The 19,815-nt window shown below is 50.9% G+C and overlaps 1 protein-coding gene across 8 annotated transcripts in view; it reads left to right on the plus strand.

Annotated features, from left to right (window-relative positions):
- Nucleotides 1–19,725, plus strand: part of TBL1X (transducin beta like 1 X-linked) — a 245,297-nt gene extending 225,572 nt beyond the window's left edge. For 7 of the 8 annotated variants that reach the window (XM_024987975.2, XM_059883982.1, XM_024987972.2 and 4 more), the window contains 10 exons: nt 102–243; nt 1,742–1,805; nt 1,939–2,036; nt 4,422–4,482; nt 9,987–10,108; nt 12,761–12,835; nt 13,346–13,473; nt 16,249–16,414; nt 18,046–18,147; nt 19,100–19,725. In XM_024987975.2, the coding sequence (XP_024843743.1) occupies nt 102–243; nt 1,742–1,805; nt 1,939–2,036; nt 4,422–4,482; nt 9,987–10,108; nt 12,761–12,835; nt 13,346–13,473; nt 16,249–16,414; nt 18,046–18,147; nt 19,100–19,126 (985 nt within the window). In that variant the 3' untranslated portion in view covers nt 19,127–19,725. 8 annotated transcript variants of the gene reach the window in all.
- The last annotated feature ends 90 nt before the right edge of the window (nt 19,726–19,815 follow it).

The raw sequence follows: 19,815 nt of genomic DNA on the forward strand, positions 1-19,815 counted from the left end.
GCGACATTAAAAAGATAGAGACCCAGCCAGGCGACAAGCAACAGTGGGTGTTGCTTGCTCTGGGCCCGGAAGCTTGAGGGCCAGCTGTGTTCCTTGCGCAGGTCCGGAGACTCGACTGCCAGGATATGGAACCTGAATGAAAACAGCAACGGGGGCTCCACGCAGCTGGTGCTGAGGCACTGTATCCGGGAGGGGGGCCACGACGTCCCCAGTAACAAAGACGTCACCTCGCTGGACTGGAACGTAAGCTGCCTCCCTCCCGGACGCCGTCGGGGACACCTGTGCAGTCCCCGCGACCTCGGTGACAGCTTGTGGTGTTGGGCGGAGCTGGGGCGGACCCCAGGAAGGGGACGGGATTGTGGGTCAGCCCACCCGGGGGTCCGGGCCGACCGCCAGCCTGATGGTGTTCAGTAAGCTGCACGTCGGCGGCAGGAAGAGTCTGGCGGCTTTATCAGGAAGCCTGTTATGTGGGGGTACCCTGAGGTGTGCCCAGGGAGATGCGAACTTCCCACCCGACCCTCAGCATCTGTGCCCGGACACACACACAGCTCTCCAGCATCTTTTCACTTTCTCTTTATCACGTTCTTTTTTTCTTTTTGGACTGTACAGTTTATTTTTTTTTTTTTCTGTTTTTGATATTATTTTATTAATTTATTTTAATTGGGGACTAATTACTTTACAATATTATAGTGGTTTTTGCCATACTTGACATGAATCTGCCACAGGTATACACATGTTCCCCATCCTGAACCCACCTCCCTCCCCATCCCATCCCTCTGGGTCATCCCAGTGCACCAGCCCCGAGCACCCTGCCTCATGCATTGAACCTGGACTGGCGATCTGTTTCACATATGATAATATACATGTTTCAATGCTATTCTCTCAGATCATCCCACCCTCGCCTTCTCCCACAGAGTCCAGAAGACTATTCTGTACATCTGTGTCTCTTTTGCTATCTCGCATACATGGTTATCATTACCATCTTTCTAAATTCCATATATATGCATTAGTATACTGTATTGGTGTTTTTCTTTCTGACTTGCTTCACTCTGTATAATAGGCCCCAGTTTCATCCACCTCATTAGAACCGATTCAAATGCATTCTTTTTAATGGCTGAGTAATATTCCAGTGTGTATATGTCCCACTGCTTTCTTATCCATTCATCTGCTGATGGACATCTAGGTTGCTTCCATGTCCTGGCTATTTATTATAAACAGTGCTGCGATGAACATTGGGGTACACATGTCTCTTTCAGTTCTGGTTTCCTCGGTGTGTATGCCCAGCGGTGGGATTGCTGGGTCGTATGGCAGTTCTAGTTCCAGTTTTTTAAGGAATCTCCACACTGTTCTCCGTAGTGGCTGTGCTAGTTTGCATTCCCACCAACGGTTTATCACGTTCCTGGATGTCCTGTCATTTCATCACAAACTCGTCTCTTGTCAGAGTATCTGCAGCTATTTCAAAGCTCGTCAAGGTCTCCCAAAGTCACTCAGTAACTTTTCGTACGGTGTCTTTTATTGATGTCGTCATTGGTGACGGGGTGCGGTGTGTTTTCCTCGCCCCCTGGCCTTGTGATGATTTTGGGGGAAGGAAGCCTGGGACGTCCCCTGGTGGCCCAGAGGTCAGGAGTCTGCAGCTCTGTTGCAGGGGCCGTGAGTTTGACCGACCCCTGCTCGGGGAATGAAGGCCCTGCGTGCGGGCTCTAATAAATAGTTTGTGTTGGTGTGTGTTTCTGGCCCACAGAGTGACGGGACACTGCTGGCCACGGGTTCCTATGATGGTTTTGCAAGAATATGGACAGAGGATGGTAAGTCCTCCTGGCCCCGCCTCCCTCGCGTCAGGGTTGGAAGAGGGGGTACTTTCAGTTGCCATCATCTGGGGTACAGACCGAGTGTGTCTCAGAAGTCACCCTGATTTCTCTCTTTGTTTTAACCTACCAGGTAACCTGGCCAGCACCTTAGGCCAACATAAAGGCCCCATCTTCGCCTTGAAGTGGAACAAGAAGGGCAATTACATTTTGAGTGCTGGAGTAGACAAAGTGAGTGTTTGCGTGAGATACCTTGGTTTTTTCAGCTATGTTTAATCTCTCGGGAAACATCACGGTTTCTAAGATTCTGGAAATTCTACCTCCCCCTTAAGAAATCAAAGGGGCCTTGTTTGGAGGTTTTGTGAGCTTCTGTGGTTTTGATCTTCTGGAATTCTAGAACCTCTGAGTGAGAGACTGTCTACCATGATGAATCAACTGTGGCAGGAATAATAACAGTGTTCTTGAAAATGATATCTTCTCAGGGATGAAATTTAAGTTAGGGATACTGGCTTTGGCCCTCGGTGCGTGCTTAACCCAGAGTGGCTAACCTGTATTTCTGATCCATAAAAGGTTTTGGATAAGTCATGTTTACTTTTGTCCAGTGTGTGTTTAAGGTAACACATAGTAAGTTGTGAGGTCCTTGGGATCGCAAATGAGTCAGGCACGACTGAGTGACTGAACTGAACTGATAGTAAGTTGTTACAACAACTGATGTGGTATGTGAAGTTGTGTCAGAATTGTGAAAGTGTTTATATATTCTCTGCCATGCCAGACGTGTCACTGGCTCAGTTAAGAAAAAAGAGTTCAGTTCAGTTGCTCAGTCGTGTCCGACTCTTTGCGACCCCATGGACTGCAGCACGCCAGGCCTCCCTGTCCATCACCAACTCCCGGAGTTTATTCAGACTCATGTCCATCGAGTCGGTGATGCCATCCAACCACCTCATCCTTGGTCGTCCCCTTCTCCTCCTGCCTTCAATCTTTCCCAGCATCAGGGTCTTTTCAAATGAGTCAGCTCTTCGCATCGGGGGGCCAAAGGATTGGAGTCTCAGCCTCAACATCAGTCCTTCCAATGAACACTCAGGACCAATCTCCATCAAAAAAAAAATCTCTGGGACTTCCCTGGCAGTCCAGTGGTTAGGACTTGGCGCTTTCCCTGCTCGGGGCCCAGGTTCAGTACCCGGTCAGGGAACTAAAATGCTATAAACCACACGGTGGAGCGGGGGATAAAAATGTTAATTGGTCCAGAGCTTCCCAGGTGGAGCTGGTGGTAAAGAACCCGCCTGCCAATGCTCGAGACTTATAAATAAGAGACGCAGGTTCCATCCCTGGATGGGGAGAATCCCCTGGAGGAAGGCATGGCAACCCACTCCAGTGTTCTTGCCTGGAGAATCCCACGGACAGAGGAGCCTGATGGACTTACAGTCCCTGGGGTCACAGAGAGTCAGACACGACTGAAGCGACTTAGCGCTGGAGCTGGCCTGAAGTTTTTCAAACACACTCAGTGCTGTCAGTATCTCGCCAGGAACATTAGCGCTGTTGATACAAAGTAGAGCCAGTTTTTCCTAAAGGAAGATCTTTGTTAAAATGTCAATGACAGGGAGGCGTCAAGTTTCCAATTTAGCTGAAAATTCCAGTTGAGAATTAATTCCAAATGTTTTGCATTGAACTGCCTCCGGCTTCTTCCCCAAGTGTCTCCCCAACACTATAATGTGTTCAGAAGCATTCGTGACTTCCTCTGTCTTCTGGGGTGGAGATCTTTTTTTTTTTTTCTTCTTCTTAATATGTACAGCAATACATCAGGGCCAGACCCCAGTGGAACCCAGTTCCTCTAGCCTGTGTAGTGTCCCCACTTCACAGAGTGACGGTCAGGGGGATTTTCAGAAATAACCATTTCTGCAGCGTTTCAGTTGGAAAATTGGTCCAAACCGGAGTTTTAGATATGCTTTGTTTGTTTGTTTGTTTTTTAATAATTTTTCAAGTTTGGGACTTCCCTGCTGGGTCCAGTGGTTAAGACTCTACACTTTCCAGTGCAGAGGGACACATGTTCGATGCATGGCTGGGATCTCACGTCCTGTGCAACCAAAAATCTCTTCATTTAAAAAGAAAAGTTTTTTTTTTAATGATAGATATTCAAGTTTGAGGATAAAGATGGGACTCCCACCAAAATTGGTAGCTTCCTGCCTATCAGTTACGGCTGCTGTCGTCCGGAGGAGTATGATAACCAGACAGGCGTGGCTGAGTTCATAAGTGTGATGTCTGGGTGATTTAAGTGTGTAAGACACACCCTGGATTCCAAAGAGTGGGCATAAAAGACACAGGCCACATGCTGCGAATATATTGATTGACGTTGAAGTGACATTTTCACTGTGCTGGAGTGAAATAAACTGTATATTGTGAAAATAAGTTTTACTGTTTTGGTTTTTTTTTTTTTTTTTTTTTTAATTTTTACTGTGGTTACTAGAAAATTTTAAGTTGAGCAGTGCTAGTTTAGAAAAAAAGAAGGGCTCGCTGTGTTCTCATGTGTGACAAATTTTTCTGGAGATAACTTTCTGGGAGGAACCAGTAACTAAATTTTTTTCTTTTTCTTTTTCTTTTTTTTTTTTTTGCGGAGCACAGACAACAATAATCTGGGATGCTCACACAGGAGAAGCCAAACAACAGTTTCCATTTCATTCCGGTGAGTACTTTTTTAATACTTTTTTTTTTTTTTAACTTTCCTTGTTTTTAATTCAAAAATAAGAATTTGGAGTCCTGAGAACGGTCTCTTAACGTAACGGTGAATGCTCGGAAGAAGGCATGCCTCATGAGCAGTGCTGAGCATGCAAGGTGGACGTTGGGTGATGCATTGAGTGGCCCTGAGGTGATGTGTTGGTCGCCATCCGAGGTTCTCTCCTACTGGGCAGATCCAGGTTCCTGGTGATGCTCAGAACCACAGGGCTGGCCCCCAGGACTCCCCAAGCTAGCGCGACCCACCTCGCTGCCTGGGAAGGGCTCCAAGCAGGAGGGGAGGGGTGTGGTCCTGCAGAAGCAGCCTGGGAGGAGAGGTTCCCCGCAGGGCCCTCAACATGACTGTGACAAAGGCACGCAGTCCTTCGTTCCCTCCTGGTTCGACCAGCAGGCCCCGGGAGGGGCCCCGTGCATACCTCGCCCTGCTGGAGAGGCAGGCAGCCCATGTCTTCCGTGGCTCTGCTCGGGGACTCCATGCTGCACACGTCTCTGGGGGTGCTGGCTGGGGGTGTTTCATACTGTTTTACTCTTAACAGCAGTGATGAAGGTGGGAGTCGCTGAGCCTTTTGTAGAATTGTGTTTCCCCACCAGGAAGTGGGCAGGGCTCCAAGAGCAGGGAGCTTGGGCGCCCAACCTGTGAGTGTGTGTATGTGGGTCTGTTTGTGTGTTTCTGTGTATGTCTTTCTGTGTGGCAATGTGTATGTGTTGCAGGGGGGGTCTGTGTATGTGTCTCTCTGTAGGGGAGTCTTTGTGTGTGAAGGAGGCGTCTCTGTGTGGGTGTGTGTCTCTTTGTGGAAGGGGTCTGTGTGTGGGTGTGTGTCTGTGTTTGGGTGTGTGTCTCTTTGTGGAAGCGGTCTGTGTGTGGGTGTGTGTCTGTGTGTGGGTGTGTCTTTCTCTGTGGAAGGGGTCTGTGTGTGTGTGTGTGGGTGTGGGTGTGTGTCTCTCTTTGTGGAAGGGGTTTGTGTGTGGATGTGTTTCTGTGTGTGGGAAGGGATGTATCTTTGGGGGGTCTGTGGGTGTGGGTATCTCTCTGAAGGGGCGTGTCTGTGTGGGTGCGTGTGTGTTTGTAGGTGTGTGTCTCTGTTTGTGGGGTCTGTGTCTCTTGTGGGGGGGGTGGTCCGTGTGTCTCTGTGCGTGCCTCTGTGTGTAGGTTTGTGTGTCTGTGTCCATGTGTGTGTTTCCAGTGGGCAGAATGTGCAGAGCATTCACCGCTGTCTAGCTCCAGAACATTCCTGTCACTCCAGAAGGATACCCCTTACTTGTTAAGAAAGTGCTCTCTAGTGCCCTCTCCCAGCCCCTGACAACCCGGTCTCCATGATTTGATCCATGCGTGTCACCTCCTCCGAGCCGGCCGTCTGTGCCATGGACAGAGCAGACCGTGGCAGGTGAGCCTGCTGGATTTCTGTCGGGTTTGGCGTGAGCCCCCTTCGGGGATCGCAGCCTCATTACAGAGGCTAAGAGCATCTCAAGCTCTGTTGTAGGGAAGGGACTCAGCGACGGGGCAGAACCCTGCCAGAGTTCTGATTCTTCGTGCTGAGCACCAGTGTGCTCACGTGATGGGGGGATGTCTGTAACACAGACAGCTCTGGCTTCTGATTTTTTCAGAGGGGAATATGCCCATAAGTTTCCTGTACCAGTTTTCACCCTGAGGACTCTTGTATTGAGTCTTTCAGCAGGATGTAAATTTTCCCCAGAGCATTCCCAAGGTCCCAGGCTTTCTATCCCACGGACCACGTGTCTCTTCTGCCGTCAGGGAGCTTCTCACCTGGGGTGTTGCTGCCCACGGGTCGCCCCGTATCCCATTGCTGGGTTGGCTCTGGGTGCTATTTGCTCTTTATCTATACCGTGAAGTGGTGTGGTAGACACTGTCCAAGATGGAAGACAAGGGAGCGTGCTTTTCTTTAAGCTGTAGGGACAACCATCCCTCAGTGTGTGATGCGTTGATAATCAGCAGTTGACTTGCCTCTCCAGAGCTGTTCCCCATGAAGGCTTGGTGGGGGTGCCCTCGGTCAGCAAGAAACCTTAGGCCTCAGAGCTTAACAGGGTTCCACCGCTCAGCACTGAGAAAGAACAGGTTAAAAACAAGTGCAGGACGTTCCCTCGTGGCTCAGACAGAAAATAATCCGTTTCTGATACATGAGACCCAGGTTCAATCCCTGGGTCGGGAAGATCCCCTGGAGGAGGGCATGGCAACCCACTCATTTTTATTGATAGACTGTTGATAATACTGCCCGAGCCATGAGGGTCAAATCGTGGCTCAGACAGGACCTAACTAGTGGCTCAGATGGTAAAGAATCTGCGCGCAATTTAAGAGACCCAGGTTTGATCTCTGGGTCGGGAAGATTCCCCTGGAGAAGGAAATGGCAACCCACTCCAGTGTTCTGCCTGGAGAATCCCATGGACGGGGAGCCTGGCGGGCTATTACAGTCCATGGGGTCGCAAAGAGTCAGATACAACTGAGTGACTCATGAGGTGGGTAATACCCAAAGGCTTGGATAGATCTCAGAGGGCTTCTGCAGTTTGAAAAAAAAATAAAGTCAGACTCCAAGGAACACATCCTGGGTGAGATAGCATTTACATCTCAGTCCAGGGAGAGCATGGTGGGCCAACTAACATGGCCCAAGGGAGGTCCTGGTGATGTGGAACACGCTTGCGGCTCTTGACCACCGTGCTGGTTACATGGATCGGCCCTTGAGATCAAACCCTGTGACACTGCATACACAGCTGGGTCTGGACCCACTCACCTTCCAAGTCCAGCCAGTGCTGCAGGGCTGCGACGTGCAACCAGTGGGTGACGGATACAAGGTAGAGCCTTCCTGTAACATCTCTGCACCTTCCTGGGATTCTGTTTGTCGTTACTGTTCAGTTGCTCACTTGCGTTCAACTCTTTGCCGCCTCATGGACTGCAGGACACCAGGCTTCCCTGTCCTTCACCATCTCCTGGAGTTTGCTCAAACCCATGTCCATCGAGTCGGTGATGCCATCCAACCATCTGTCGTCCCCTTCTCCTCCTGCCTTCAATCTTTCCCAGCATCAGAGTCTTTTCCAATGAGTCAGTCCTTCCCATCAGGTGACCAGAAATATTGCAGCTTCAGCATCAGTGCTTCCAGTAAATATTCCGGGTTGATCTCCTTTAGGATGGACTGGTTGGACCTCCTGGCTGTCCAGAGGACTCTCGCACCGCAGTTCCAAAGCATCAATTCTATACCCTTTTCTCAAGTAAAAGTTAAAAGGAAAAAAGCAACGTGAAGCACGACTGTGCCTAGCGCGGTGCTGATGCTCAAACGTCATTGGCCAAGTGTGAGCAGGTCACCCACACCCCCTAGAACCGCTGAGCCCTCGTGACTGGTCGGGGGAGGGCGGGGTCCCAGCCACACAGTGCACACAGACCGACGACCCCGGTCAGCTGAGTACACAGCGTCCTCTGTTTAGATGGCCGGGGCTCAGCACACATTCGCTTTTAAGGCCAGGTGCCGCTAACCATCCCCGGAACCGCGTGCCAGACTGTCACCCTTCCAGGCGTATTAATTGCTTGCCTGAAGGCAGAGGCCGGCCCGGGAAATCTGTGACTTGGCTCATGCATGCGGTGTTATAAACAAGAGCAGCTGCGGGCTCTGCTTCCACACTCCCAGGATCGTCCTGCTGACCAAGTGGATCCGGCTCCTTCATTCCACTGGGCGCCTGTGGCAAATTCAGCAGGAGCCGTGGACGTGTGCTGAACCCCCTTTTTGGGTTCTTGAGAAAGCCAGTGTTGCCTCTCCGTGAAACCCTCCCCCTGCAGGCTCTGTGAGGGGTGGTGCTAAGATTTAGAAGCTGATGGGATCTGTCCTGCACTTCTGGAAGGCAGGAGGGTGGACGGGGTGCACCTCTGCTTTGAAGGTTAAGAACAGGGGCTTCCCTGGTGGTCCAGTGGTTAACACTCTACCTTTGCAAGGCAGGGGACTCAGGTTCGATCCCCGACCCAGGAAGATAGCATGTGCCACGGAGCAAGTAAACACGTGCCCTACGACTCCTGACTTTGTGCTCCCCGATAAGAGAAGCTGGCTCAGTGAGAAGCCCGCACACCTCAGCTAGACAGTCACCCGCATAGCAGCCAAGACCCAGCACAGCCAGAAATTGCTCAGTGGCTCAGTCGTGTCTGACTCTTTGTGACCCCATGGACTGCAGCACGCCAGGCCTCCCTGTCCATCACCGACTCCCACAGTTTGCTCAAACTCATGTGCATTGAGTCGGTGATGCCATCCAGCCATGTCATCCTCTGTCGTCCCCTTCTCCTCCTGCCTTCAATCTTTCCCAACATCAGGGTCTTTTCCAATGAGTCGGCTCTTTGCATCAGCTGGCCAAAATATACATGTTAAAAAATTAATAAATATATGTTGAAGCTAAGGTTAGAAGGGGGTTGTCGGATTTATCATGTCCTGGGTGAGCTGGATTCTCGTCCCACTTCAGGGCTGACTTACGTGTAAGAAACACGTGAGACAAGGTTAGGTATTGATCAGTTGGCAAAGTTCTGTGCAGAGGCTTGCAGGACTTAACCCTCCTTTTCTGTAGAAACAGGGACGTGTCCGGAGAGAATGAGGGTGCTGAGTCATCTCCTGGGGACGATGGCAGAAGGGAAGCAAGCCGTCATGTCCCCCAAACCCTCACGGAGGTCTTCAAGCCAGCGGCCTCTGAGAAAGGCCCAGGACGTAGAGACGGTGTCCATCCTAAGGCCACATGTCTCCCCTCAGATGTTCTCGTCAACTCAGCATCTTCAAGTTGTAGAATGCAGTAACGGGTCATGGGGCATTTCTTTCAACCCTGATACCTTGAACATGGGGCTTCGCTGGTGACTCAGATGGTAAAGAATCTGCCTGCAGTGCGGAAGACCTGGGTTCCATCCCTTGATTAGGGAAGATTCCCTGGAGAAGGGAGTAGCAACCACTCCAGGATTTGTGCCTGGAGAATCCCATGGACAGAGAAGCCTGGCAGGCTGTGGTCCACGGGGTCGCAAAGAGTCAGGTATAACTGAGCGAGAGACACACACACATGTTGAACATAGGCTGTGAAGTCTTTTTCCTCCGCTCTCTCCCTTCCCCACCGAAAGAAAATCCATCACCCAGCCCGGTGACGTTCCTGGGAGCAGCAAGGTGCTTCTCCCCTACCATCTCACCTGCACCAGGGGAGCGAGTTGCTGTGTGCTCAGGGCACCAAAAGCATCACTTTGGGTGACGCTTTGGTGGGGGTCGGCTCTCTTTCTGGAGCCGTCTGGTCATCCTTGCAAATGTAAACCGCAGACCTCAGGGTCCGTGATGCACCGAGGCTGTGTGGGCACCGCGAGTCTTGCTTTAATCACATTGTCAGGTTTCTCAGCTCTGCTGCTGCCGCCTCTGAGTCAGCTGAGCTCTGTGCACACCTGCTCAATGCCCGTGTTGTCCCCTCTCCCCCACCCCTCCGCCCTTTGCTTCTCCGCAGCCCCTGCTCTCGACGTGGACTGGCAGAACAACACTACCTTCGCCTCCTGCAGCACGGACATGTGTATTCACGTCTGCAGACTCGGCTGTGACCGCCCCGTCAAAACATTCCAGGGACACACGGTGAGTGTGAGTCCTGAGTGTGGGGCCTCGGGTTCACGAAAGGTGTGTGGGGAGCTGGGAAACCGGCTGGTCTCTGCCTAGGATTAAAAGCCTACTTACTGTGACTGCCAACTCATTCTCCTCTAGCCTCCTTGGGACTGTTGAAGCTGCCTCCGGTGGTCAGTCATCCACCTGGGTTGGCACTGGTGTTTTTGTTTTGTTTTGTTTTTCTTTTTTAATTATCTGGCATGAGCCAGGTGTTGGATTTTGCAGGAAAGACACTAAAGTAGGTATTATAAAAATGTCTGAAGACATAAAGGGGAAAAAAAAGTACGAAAATTACTTTTTTAAAGTCAGCTTTGAAATAACTAACTGGTTTTACATTGGTTTCCAGATAAATTCATTTGGCTTCCTTCTTAGATGTGATTTTTTTTCCCCCCTTGGAGAAATATAGCTGAGGGTGGCTGGCTGTGTAGGGCGTATGACTGTGCACTTTGGATCAAGGAGGAAGGAGAAAGAGAAACATGCCTGAAACCTGGGGTGCTGCTTGGTTATCCAGGGTGAATGCAAGCAGGCTTCTTGCAGAGACGACAGAGGGCTCCTTCCCCCTGCTGGAAGCTTGTGTTAGTTCAGTTCAGTTCAGTTCCGTTGGTCAGTTGTGTCCAACTCTTTGCAGCCCCATGGACTGCAGCACGCCAGGCCTCCCTGCCCATCACCAACTCCTGGAGCTGCTCAAACTCATGTCCATTGACCCAGTGATGCCATCTAACCATCTCATCCTCTGTCGTCCCCTTCTCCCGCCTTCAATCTTTCCCAGCATCAGGGTCTTCTCCAGTGAGTCAGTTCTTTGCATCAGGTGGCCAAAGTTTTGGAGTTTCAGCTTCAGCATCAGTCGTTCCAATGAATATTCAGGACTGATCTCCCTTAGGGTGTACTGGTTGGATCTTCTTGCAGTCCAAGGAACTCTCAAGAGTCTTCTCCAACACCACAGTTCAAAAGCATCAGTTCTTTGGTGCTCAGCTTTCTTTATAGTCCAGCTCTCACATCCATACATGACTACTGGAAGAACCATAGCTTTGACTAGACAGACCTTTGTTGGCAAAGTAATGTCTGCACTTTTTAATATGCTGTCTAGGTTGGTCATAACTTTCCTTCCAAGGAGTAAGCGTCTTTTAATTTCATGGCTGCAGTCACCATCTGCAGTGATTTTGGAGCCCCAAAAAATAGAGTCTGCCACTGTTTCCCTCCCCATCTATTTGCCATGAAGTGATGGGACCGAATGCCATGATCTTAGTTTTCTGAATGTTGAAGCCAACTTTTTCACTCTCCACTTTCATTTTCATCAAAAGGCTCTTTAGTTCTTCTTCACTTTGTGCCATAAGGATGGTGTCATCTGCATATCTGAGGTTACTGATATTTCTCCTGCCCATCTTGATTCCAGCTTGTGCTTCTTCCAGCCCGGAGTTCCTCATGATGTACTCTGCATCTAAGTTAAATAAGCAGGGTGACAATATCAGCCTTGACGTACTCTTTCCCTGTTTATTACAAATCTGTTATTCCATGTCCAGTTCTAACTGTTGCTTCCTGACCTGCATACAGATTTCTCCAGAGGTAGTTCAGGTGGTCTGGTATTCCCATCTCTAAGAATTTTCCAGAGTTTGTTGTGGTCCACACAGTCAAAAGCTTTGGCATAGTCAATAAAGTAAGAAGTAGATATTTTTCTGGAACTCTCTTGATTTTTTGATGATCCAACAGATGTTGGCCATTTGATCTCTGGTTCCTCTGCCTTTTCTAAATCCAGCTTGAACATCTGGAAGTTCACGGTTCCCGTACTGTTGAAGCCTGGCTTGGAGAGTTTTGAGCATTACTTTATTAGCGTGTGAGATGAGTGCAGATGTGCAGTAGTTTGAGCATTCTTTGGCACTACCTTTCTTTAGGATTGGAATGAAAACTGACCTTTTCCAGTCGTGTGGCCACTGCTGAGATTTCCAGATTTGCTGGCATATTGAGTGCAGCACTTTCACAGCATCATCTTTTAGATTCTGAAATAGCTCAACTGGAATTCCATCGCCTCCACTAGCTTTGTTCATAGTGATGCTTCCTAAAGCATTCCAGAATGTCTGGCTCTAGGTTGGTGATCACACCATCATGATTATCTGGGTGATGAAGATCTTTCTTATATAGTTCTTCTGTGTATTCTTACTACCTCTTCTTAATATCTTCTGCTCCTGTTAGGACCATACCATTTCTGCCCTTTATCATACCCATCTTTGCATGAAATGTTCCCTTGGTATCTCTAATTTTCTTGAAGAGATCTCTAGTCTTTCCCTTTCTATTGTTTTCCTCTATTTCTTTGCACTGATTGCTGAGGAAGGTTTTCTTCTCTCTCCTTGCTATTCTTTGAAATTCTGCATTCAACTTGTTTTACAGGTTCCTGGCTTTTTGCAGTGAGGATAGAGCGCTCCTGCCCCCTGCTGGAAGCTTGTGCCTACTACTCCCAGGCTTTTTTCAGCGAGGACAGAGCGCTCCTGCCCTCTGCTGGACGCTTGTGTTTACTACTCCCAGGCTTTTTGCAGAGAAGACAGAGCGCTCCTGCCCTCTGCTGGACTCTTGTGTTTACTACACCCAGGCCTTCATTTCTTTTTTTTTTTTAAACCTTTTGCTCTCTTGCAGAATGAGGTCAACGCTATCAAATGGGATCCGTCTGGCATGTTGCTAGCCTCCTGCTCTGATGACATGACATTGAAGGTAAGGCTGCAAGGCTGGGCCGTGTGACCCTTGGTGACCCCTGGGGCCTCGTGCTGTGTCTTCGGTCCCAGCGCTCCTCCTGCAGCTGGCCGTTGTGCTGTGAGCACTCTTGCTGCCTCTGTCGTTTTTTTCTCTTTGCAAACGACGTGGCGCTTGCCCCGGCAGTGAAGCCTTGTTTATCAGTCGAGGTCCCGTGGAGCCTCCTTCCGTTCCCGAGGCCTTTCTCCCAGCCAATTACTAACTAGACCTGACCCGACCCGACCCTGCCTAGCTTCCGAGATCAGACCAGGGTGCTATGGAACTCTCTGGCCTTTCTCACGGGCGCCCCCTGGTGGTCAGCGGACGCCTCTGCCTGTGAAGCACCTGCCCCTTCTCAGCCGCCCACCCCGCTGGACGTCAGCTTCCCAGGGACAGAGAAACCTCTGCAGTGCTCCAGGCAGGAACGGTGCCGAAGCTCCCCGCAGTGGAAGAATCGGCCTTTGCTCACCGTGTTCCCGTTGCGTCCTGTAGATCTGGAGTATGAAGCAGGACACGTGTGTCCACGACCTTCAGGCGCACAGCAAAGAGATATACACCATCAAGTGGAGTCCCACCGGGCCGGCCACCAGCAACCCCAACTCCAGCATCATGCTGGCGAGGTAAAGGACAGACAGCCCGCACCCCAGTCTCGGTTCCCGAAAGCAGCCTTGGTGGCTGAGGCTGCGCCAGCCATGCGCCCAGTAAAAGTCATTCGTGTCCCCAAGAGACCAGGAGATGCTGTCAGTGTGTCTTGCAAACGTGTTCATGCCCTCAGATGCTAAAGAGTCTGCCTGTAATGCAGGAGACTCAGGCTGGGAAGTTCCCCTGGAGATGGGACAAAGCTACCTGGAGAATCCCATGGACAGATGAGCCTGGCGGGCTACAGTCTGTGGGGTCGCAAAGAGTTGGACACGAGTGAGTGACTCACATTCAGAGTTACTTAGAAACTTAACTCAAAGTGAAAGGGCCAGGAGATAGAGGTTATCACATGATAGCTAAGTTGAGATAAGGATGCTTTTAACCTTGAGGCTGGAGGGAGGAATTGCTTACATCCACCCTCCCAGCACTTTGCTTTGGTGAAGGTTTTTACTACAACTGAAGAAAGGAAGCAGTTTAGCTTGAACCCCAGGCTTGGTTGGGCTTCCCTGGAAGCTCAGTTGGTAAAGAATGTACCTGCAATGCAGGAGACCTGGTTCGATCCCTGGGTCAGGAAGATCCTCTGGAGAAGGGAGAGGCTATCCACTCCAGTATTCTTGGGCTTCCCTGGTGGCTCAGGTGGTAAAGAATCCGCCTGCAATGTGGGAGACCTGGTTTCGACCCCTGGGTTGGGAAGATCCCCTGGAAAAGGGAAAGGCTACCCACTCCAGCATTCTGGCCTGGGGAATTCCATGGACTGTATAGTCCAAGGGGTCGCAAAGACTTGGACACGACTGAGTGACTTTCAGTTCATTTCACTTCGCTTCGGGCTTGGTTTACTTGGCCCAACTCGGAGCTGCAGGTGGTGAGAGTGTTGATGGTGATGAAGGTTCCCCGGCCAATACCAGATCCAGCCTAACCTTTCGTCCTGGCTGTCCCCGGCTTTTTTGGCACCAGGGACCAGTTTTATGGAAAATCACTTTCCAAGGTTTACAGGATGATTCGAGTGCACTACATTTATTGTGCCGTTTATTTCTGTTATGATCGTGTCTGCTTCACCTCGGATCATCAGGCATCAGGTCCCGGAGGATGGGGACCCCTGGTGTGTGCAGTAAACCCCCTAAGACACCAGCATCGGATGCAGAGGACTAGCCAGTCAGTGACACACCAGAAGGGAGCAGAGCGGTTAGAAGTCCACAAAAGCTCCTCACTGAGGCGGCGTTCTGCAGACTTCTGTGTTCCCAGTCCTGCTCAGACCTCACTCAGGATACAGTGTTGCACTCCCAGTAGGATATTTTAATAAGAACCTTGAGGCACACAAGCTAAAGAGATTCCAGGAGTGAACATGGGACACACCGAGGGTTCTGGAGACCATGATCCCACAAAGCATGGTTGTGTGGTCTCGCCTGGGAAAGACAGGACTTGGGAGGAAGCGGCAGTGGGTTTTTTCCTGCAGAATTGGAGAGAATGGGTTAGTGGGGAGAATGGCTGGTGGCCCAGCCCTGCAGTAAATGAGGGGGAGACCCCCTCCCCTTGTCTTTGTCACATAGCAGTGGGATGAAGAATCTGTTACTGAAAGTGCCTGACCCAAGGCCGTCTCTCAGAAAACACAGAAAGGAATTCCTGTATCAGCTAAAAGCTGATCCAGAAAAACATGAGAGCTGTTATGCTCCTATTGCAAGCCACTGGCCTGAAATGCACTTAAAGGTCTGGAACAGAACGTTATCTTTTTTGTTTTGTTTTGTTTGATGACTTGTAAGATGCTTTTGAATCACATGGTACCCATGACGGCCGTAAGTGAGCCTTCTAGGCGCCAAGCATAAAGGGATGGATGTAAGTCCCAGAAGAGGAAAGAAATGCCTGGGGAAACAGCTCTGTGGTGGGTGGGCTTCCCAGGTGGCCCTAGTGGTAAAGAAGCCGCCTGCCAATGCTGAAGATGTAAGAGACGTGGGTTTGATCCCTGGGTCGGGAAGATTCCCTGGAGGAGAGCACGGCAACCCACTGCAGTATTCTTGCCTGGAGAATCCCATGGACAGAGGAGCCTGGCGGGGATGCAGTCCATGGGGTCACAAAGAGTCAGGCATGAATGGGACAGCTTGGCACGCATGCACTCAAACGCTCTTCTTTCAGATTTAGACATAACTAAAATTTGCAGCTCCTGGGAGTGTGATTGTATATTTGGATGCGATTATATTTTAATTCCTGTGGGATTAAAATTTGTGTTCGCTCACTTAACCATTTCCCCGAATACGGCTCTCGGCTTTTTATTTTTGGCTTTGTTTTTCACTTGGCAGCGATACATGTGTTGTCAGTGGTGGGACCGTTTTAGAAAATTTAGCAAATACGTAGCATTTGTGTCTCACAGAAATGCAGAAATAAATGAGTGTGGCTGTCAATTTGTTCCCTTGATAATGGCACCCAAAAAGAGAAAGAGATTTATTGCATGACTTTTTAAAAAATTTATTTATCTTAATTGGAAGAGAAAAACTTTATGATGTTGTGATGGCTTTTGGCGTACCTGAGTATGAATTGGCCACAGGCATACATGTCCCCTCCCTGGACCGTGGCTTTGTGTTCAGTGCGTGTTGAGTCACATTCTAGAAGAGGAAGAAATACCCACTTACGGTCTTTGAGATGTAAGGGAAGTCACTCCCACTGTGAGAGTCACGTCCTCGGGAGACCGGCGGGAACCTGCCGACAGCTGTGGTGGCCTTTTTTGAACCCACAGGCGTCCGCGGTGACCATCTCTGTCTTTCCAGCGCCTCGTTCGATTCTACCGTCCGCCTCTGGGACGTGGAGCGGGGCGTGTGCCTCCACACGCTGACCAAGCACCAGGAACCCGTGTACAGCGTGGCCTTCAGCCCCGACGGGAAGTACTTGGCCAGCGGCTCCTTCGACAAGTGTGTGCACATCTGGAACACTCAGGTAAACTCCCTGCATGCCCACCGCCCGGGTCCCCACCAACCCCCCCAGCCCCACACCCAATACAGTCAAGTTCTCACTGACCCGTGGGCTTCCCTGGTGGCTCAGATGGTAAAGAATCCACCTGCATTGTGGGAGACCCGGGTTTGATCCCTGGGTTGGGAAGATTCTCCTGGAGAAGGGAATGGCAGCCCACTCCAGTGTTCTAGCCTGGAGAATCCCAGGGACAGAGGAGCCTGGCGGGCTACAGTCCGTGGGGTCGCCAAGAGTCGGATACAACTAGGCGACTGACAGTTTGATTTCACTTTCTTGGTGACCCCAGAACCTGAGTTTGCACTCAGGAATGCCTTGCCTCGGACACGGACATAGACACATCCCCAGTTCCCCGGACGGTCGGAAGCCCACCCAGCACCATCTGCCCCAGGCTCTTTGTGGATGCTGGGTCGCCCCTGCCAGGGACTCGGGTTATTTTTTTTCCGAGCCCTTGGCAGGAAACCTTGCACCCACTGCCTTCCATTGACAGCAGCAGGCATTGCGTGTGGTCCCAGGATGGATGAAGCGGGCACCCCCTTGGTGTGCCCTGAGGCCTGGCAGACACTGATGAACATGCTTTCTCAAGGGAGGTAGTAACGGATGCCACGTTAGCCAGCCTGGGGCCGAGGGTGGTCCACTGAGACCTCGGGCTCCTCCTCTGCGGCCGTCTCACGCAATCGTGCCTTCTTGGCAAATGAGACACGACAGTGGCCCTAATGTGAAGCCAGGCTGACAGCCGCCCATGTGTGTGCTCGGTCGCTCAGGCCTGTCCGACTCTTGCAACCTCATGGACTTATATTATGTAGCCCGCCAGGCTCCTCTGTGCACGGGATTCTCCAGGCAAGAATGGTGGAGTTAGGGTAGCCATTCCCTTCTCCAGGGGCGCCTTCCTGACCTAGGGATCGAACTCGCATCACAGGAGGATGCTTGACTTTCAAAAAAATTGCCATCAATAGCTGGGTTCTGCCTGCCATCAGCAGCTCAGCAAATCATTTTACTCACCCTTTTTTTTGTTTGTTTTTAAATCGGAGGATAATTGCTTTTTTTTACAGCTGATTTCTGCTATGCAGCAAGGCAATCAGCCATATGTATACATATGTCCCCTCCCTCTTGAATCTCCCTCTCCCCACTCGTCTTCAAGCCTCCAGGTAATGGCAGAGCACCGAGCTGAGGTCCCTGTGCTGTATATATATACAGCAGCTTCCCACATTTTGCATCCTTTTTCTCCCCCACTAAACCATAAAACTCTTTGAGTTATTCTGAGGCTCCCTTGAACACTCAGTGAGACGGAAGCCTGGTTGAAATATAAGCACGTATCCAATCTTGCTGACTTTCTCCTTCCCCCGGGAGGCGTGAGCCTGGCGGAAACCATAGAGGCTGTCTCTCTTGGTGGGCAGCCAAGGGTCCTTTAGGCAGGCCCCCCACACTGCGGCTACAGATCTGAGTCACATGTTCCCGCCAGGCCAGAGCTCCTTTAACTGAAAGTTCTATTAGCTTCTGTGGCTTTGCAAGCTTCTGGGCTGACATCCCCAGGTGGGGTCGGTGGGCAGGTGGCCTCGCCAGCGTTCCGCCTCTCGAGTGACGGCGCCCTTGCTTTGCAGAGCGGAAGTCTCGTGCACAGCTACCGAGGCACCGGGGGCATCTTCGAGGTGTGCTGGAATGCCCGGGGCGACAAAGTGGGCGCCAGTGCGTCAGACGGCTCCGTAAGCAGCACCCTGGGGCTTCCCCAGGCAGGAGAGGGGGCGGTGCGGGGAGCAGGGAGGGTTCGGGGAGGGTGGGGTCAACAACGGTCCAGACCCCTGAGACCCACGTAGGAGTACTCCCAGGGCTGTGACAGGCCTCAGAGACGTGTGTTGGTGAAGGAAGCATCTGGGCTGGGCAGTGCTCTGGGAGTGAATGTCTCTTCTTGCTTCCTGAATGATGTGTGTTTTTTTTCCTGGCGGAATTCGTGGTTCTCAGCTGCATCGGTTGCACCCTTGGAGACATTGGAGGTGTCTGGAGGCATTTGGGTTGTTAGTGCTTTTGGGGGGGTGGGTGGGGGGTTGCTGGCACCTGGTGTGGAAACCGGGGCTGCTGCTGGAAGTCTTAGGGTGCTCAGGACCTCCCCCCAACAGCGGAGAAGTGACCACCACATGACAGGTGATGAGGCTGAGCAGTTAACTTGGTCCACCCTTGGCTTCAACCTTTGTGCCCCCACCCAGACCCTCTGGTGATGAAGGCCCAACCTTCCATTCAACAGGTCTCCCGGGTCCCAGTAACCCTCTGCTGGTCCCCTGAGGTGTCTAGCTTTCTGCACTTGGAATTGCCCTGAGATGTAGGGCAGGGCGTTGGCTGGCTGGCTGTCAGCCTGCCCCCCGACCCTTACGCGAGCTGTGTGCTCAGGCTTCAGTTGCCATCTGCTCCACCATGTAGGGGTCTGGTCTGTGACACCCATTGACGGCTGTGGCCTAGGGTTGGGTGCTAATGATGTTTAGACACTCACCTGTCCGCTAGAGCTGGTCTGATTGAACCCTCTGGACTGTGTGAATAAAACTTTATTTATAAACAAGTGGACGGCGGGCCGGATTTGGTCCACAGGCCATGTGCCATCCTGTGCTCTTAAGGGCATCTGATGTTGCCTCTCAAGATAACAGGCGCTTTTCTCTCTCCTTTCAGGTGTGCGTGTTAGATCTGCGAAAGTAAACACACACAGAAAAAATATTATAGACACGAGAAGAGAATTCCGACGGGCCAGCAGTGGATGTGTGGGGTTGTAGCACTATTCAGACACAATTCCGTCAGCTCCGAAACAGCGCAAACCTGACCTTAGGTAGTGTCCTTTGAGACCAAGTCATCCCTGGCCACTGGAGTCTCTATTTTTTCTTTTTTTCTTTTTTTTCATAACCTCCACCGAGAAGTTTAAAACAGAAAACACACACGCAAGTGCTGTCAAAGGCGGGGAAAAGGAATGGTTTCCACCTGAAACGTCCAGCCCCAGGGGAGCGAGAAGCCACCAGCTTGACTCAGTGCATGGATCAATTGCCACCCAGAACAGGCTCCGATGGTTGAGACGAACGAAAAAACAGGAAAGGCTGTGCCAAAATGAAAAGAGAAAAAAAAATGCTGTGATAAACCAAAAGGGGAGGAAAAACTCCTCCCGTCAATGGGTTGTTTTTTTTTGTTTTTTTTTTCCCCTAAACATTTGGACACTACAGTTAAACTCTCACAAGGATGTTCGAAAGACCAGTTTGTATGGATGAAATGGGTACCTTTGTAATCCCAACAGTTTCTATTTTCTAGAACCTTTGTCCCCGTGGTTTTTCTATGGGCTGGAATCCTGTCGTCTTGGTTGGGGTGGAAGGGTGGTGGAGGCGGGGCGGGCCTTGGGTCCC

Source organism: Bos taurus, chromosome Y, assembly GCF_002263795.3.
Source record: "Bos taurus isolate L1 Dominette 01449 registration number 42190680 breed Hereford chromosome Y, ARS-UCD2.0, whole genome shotgun sequence".
NCBI lineage: Eukaryota > Metazoa > Chordata > Mammalia > Artiodactyla > Bovidae > Bos > Bos taurus.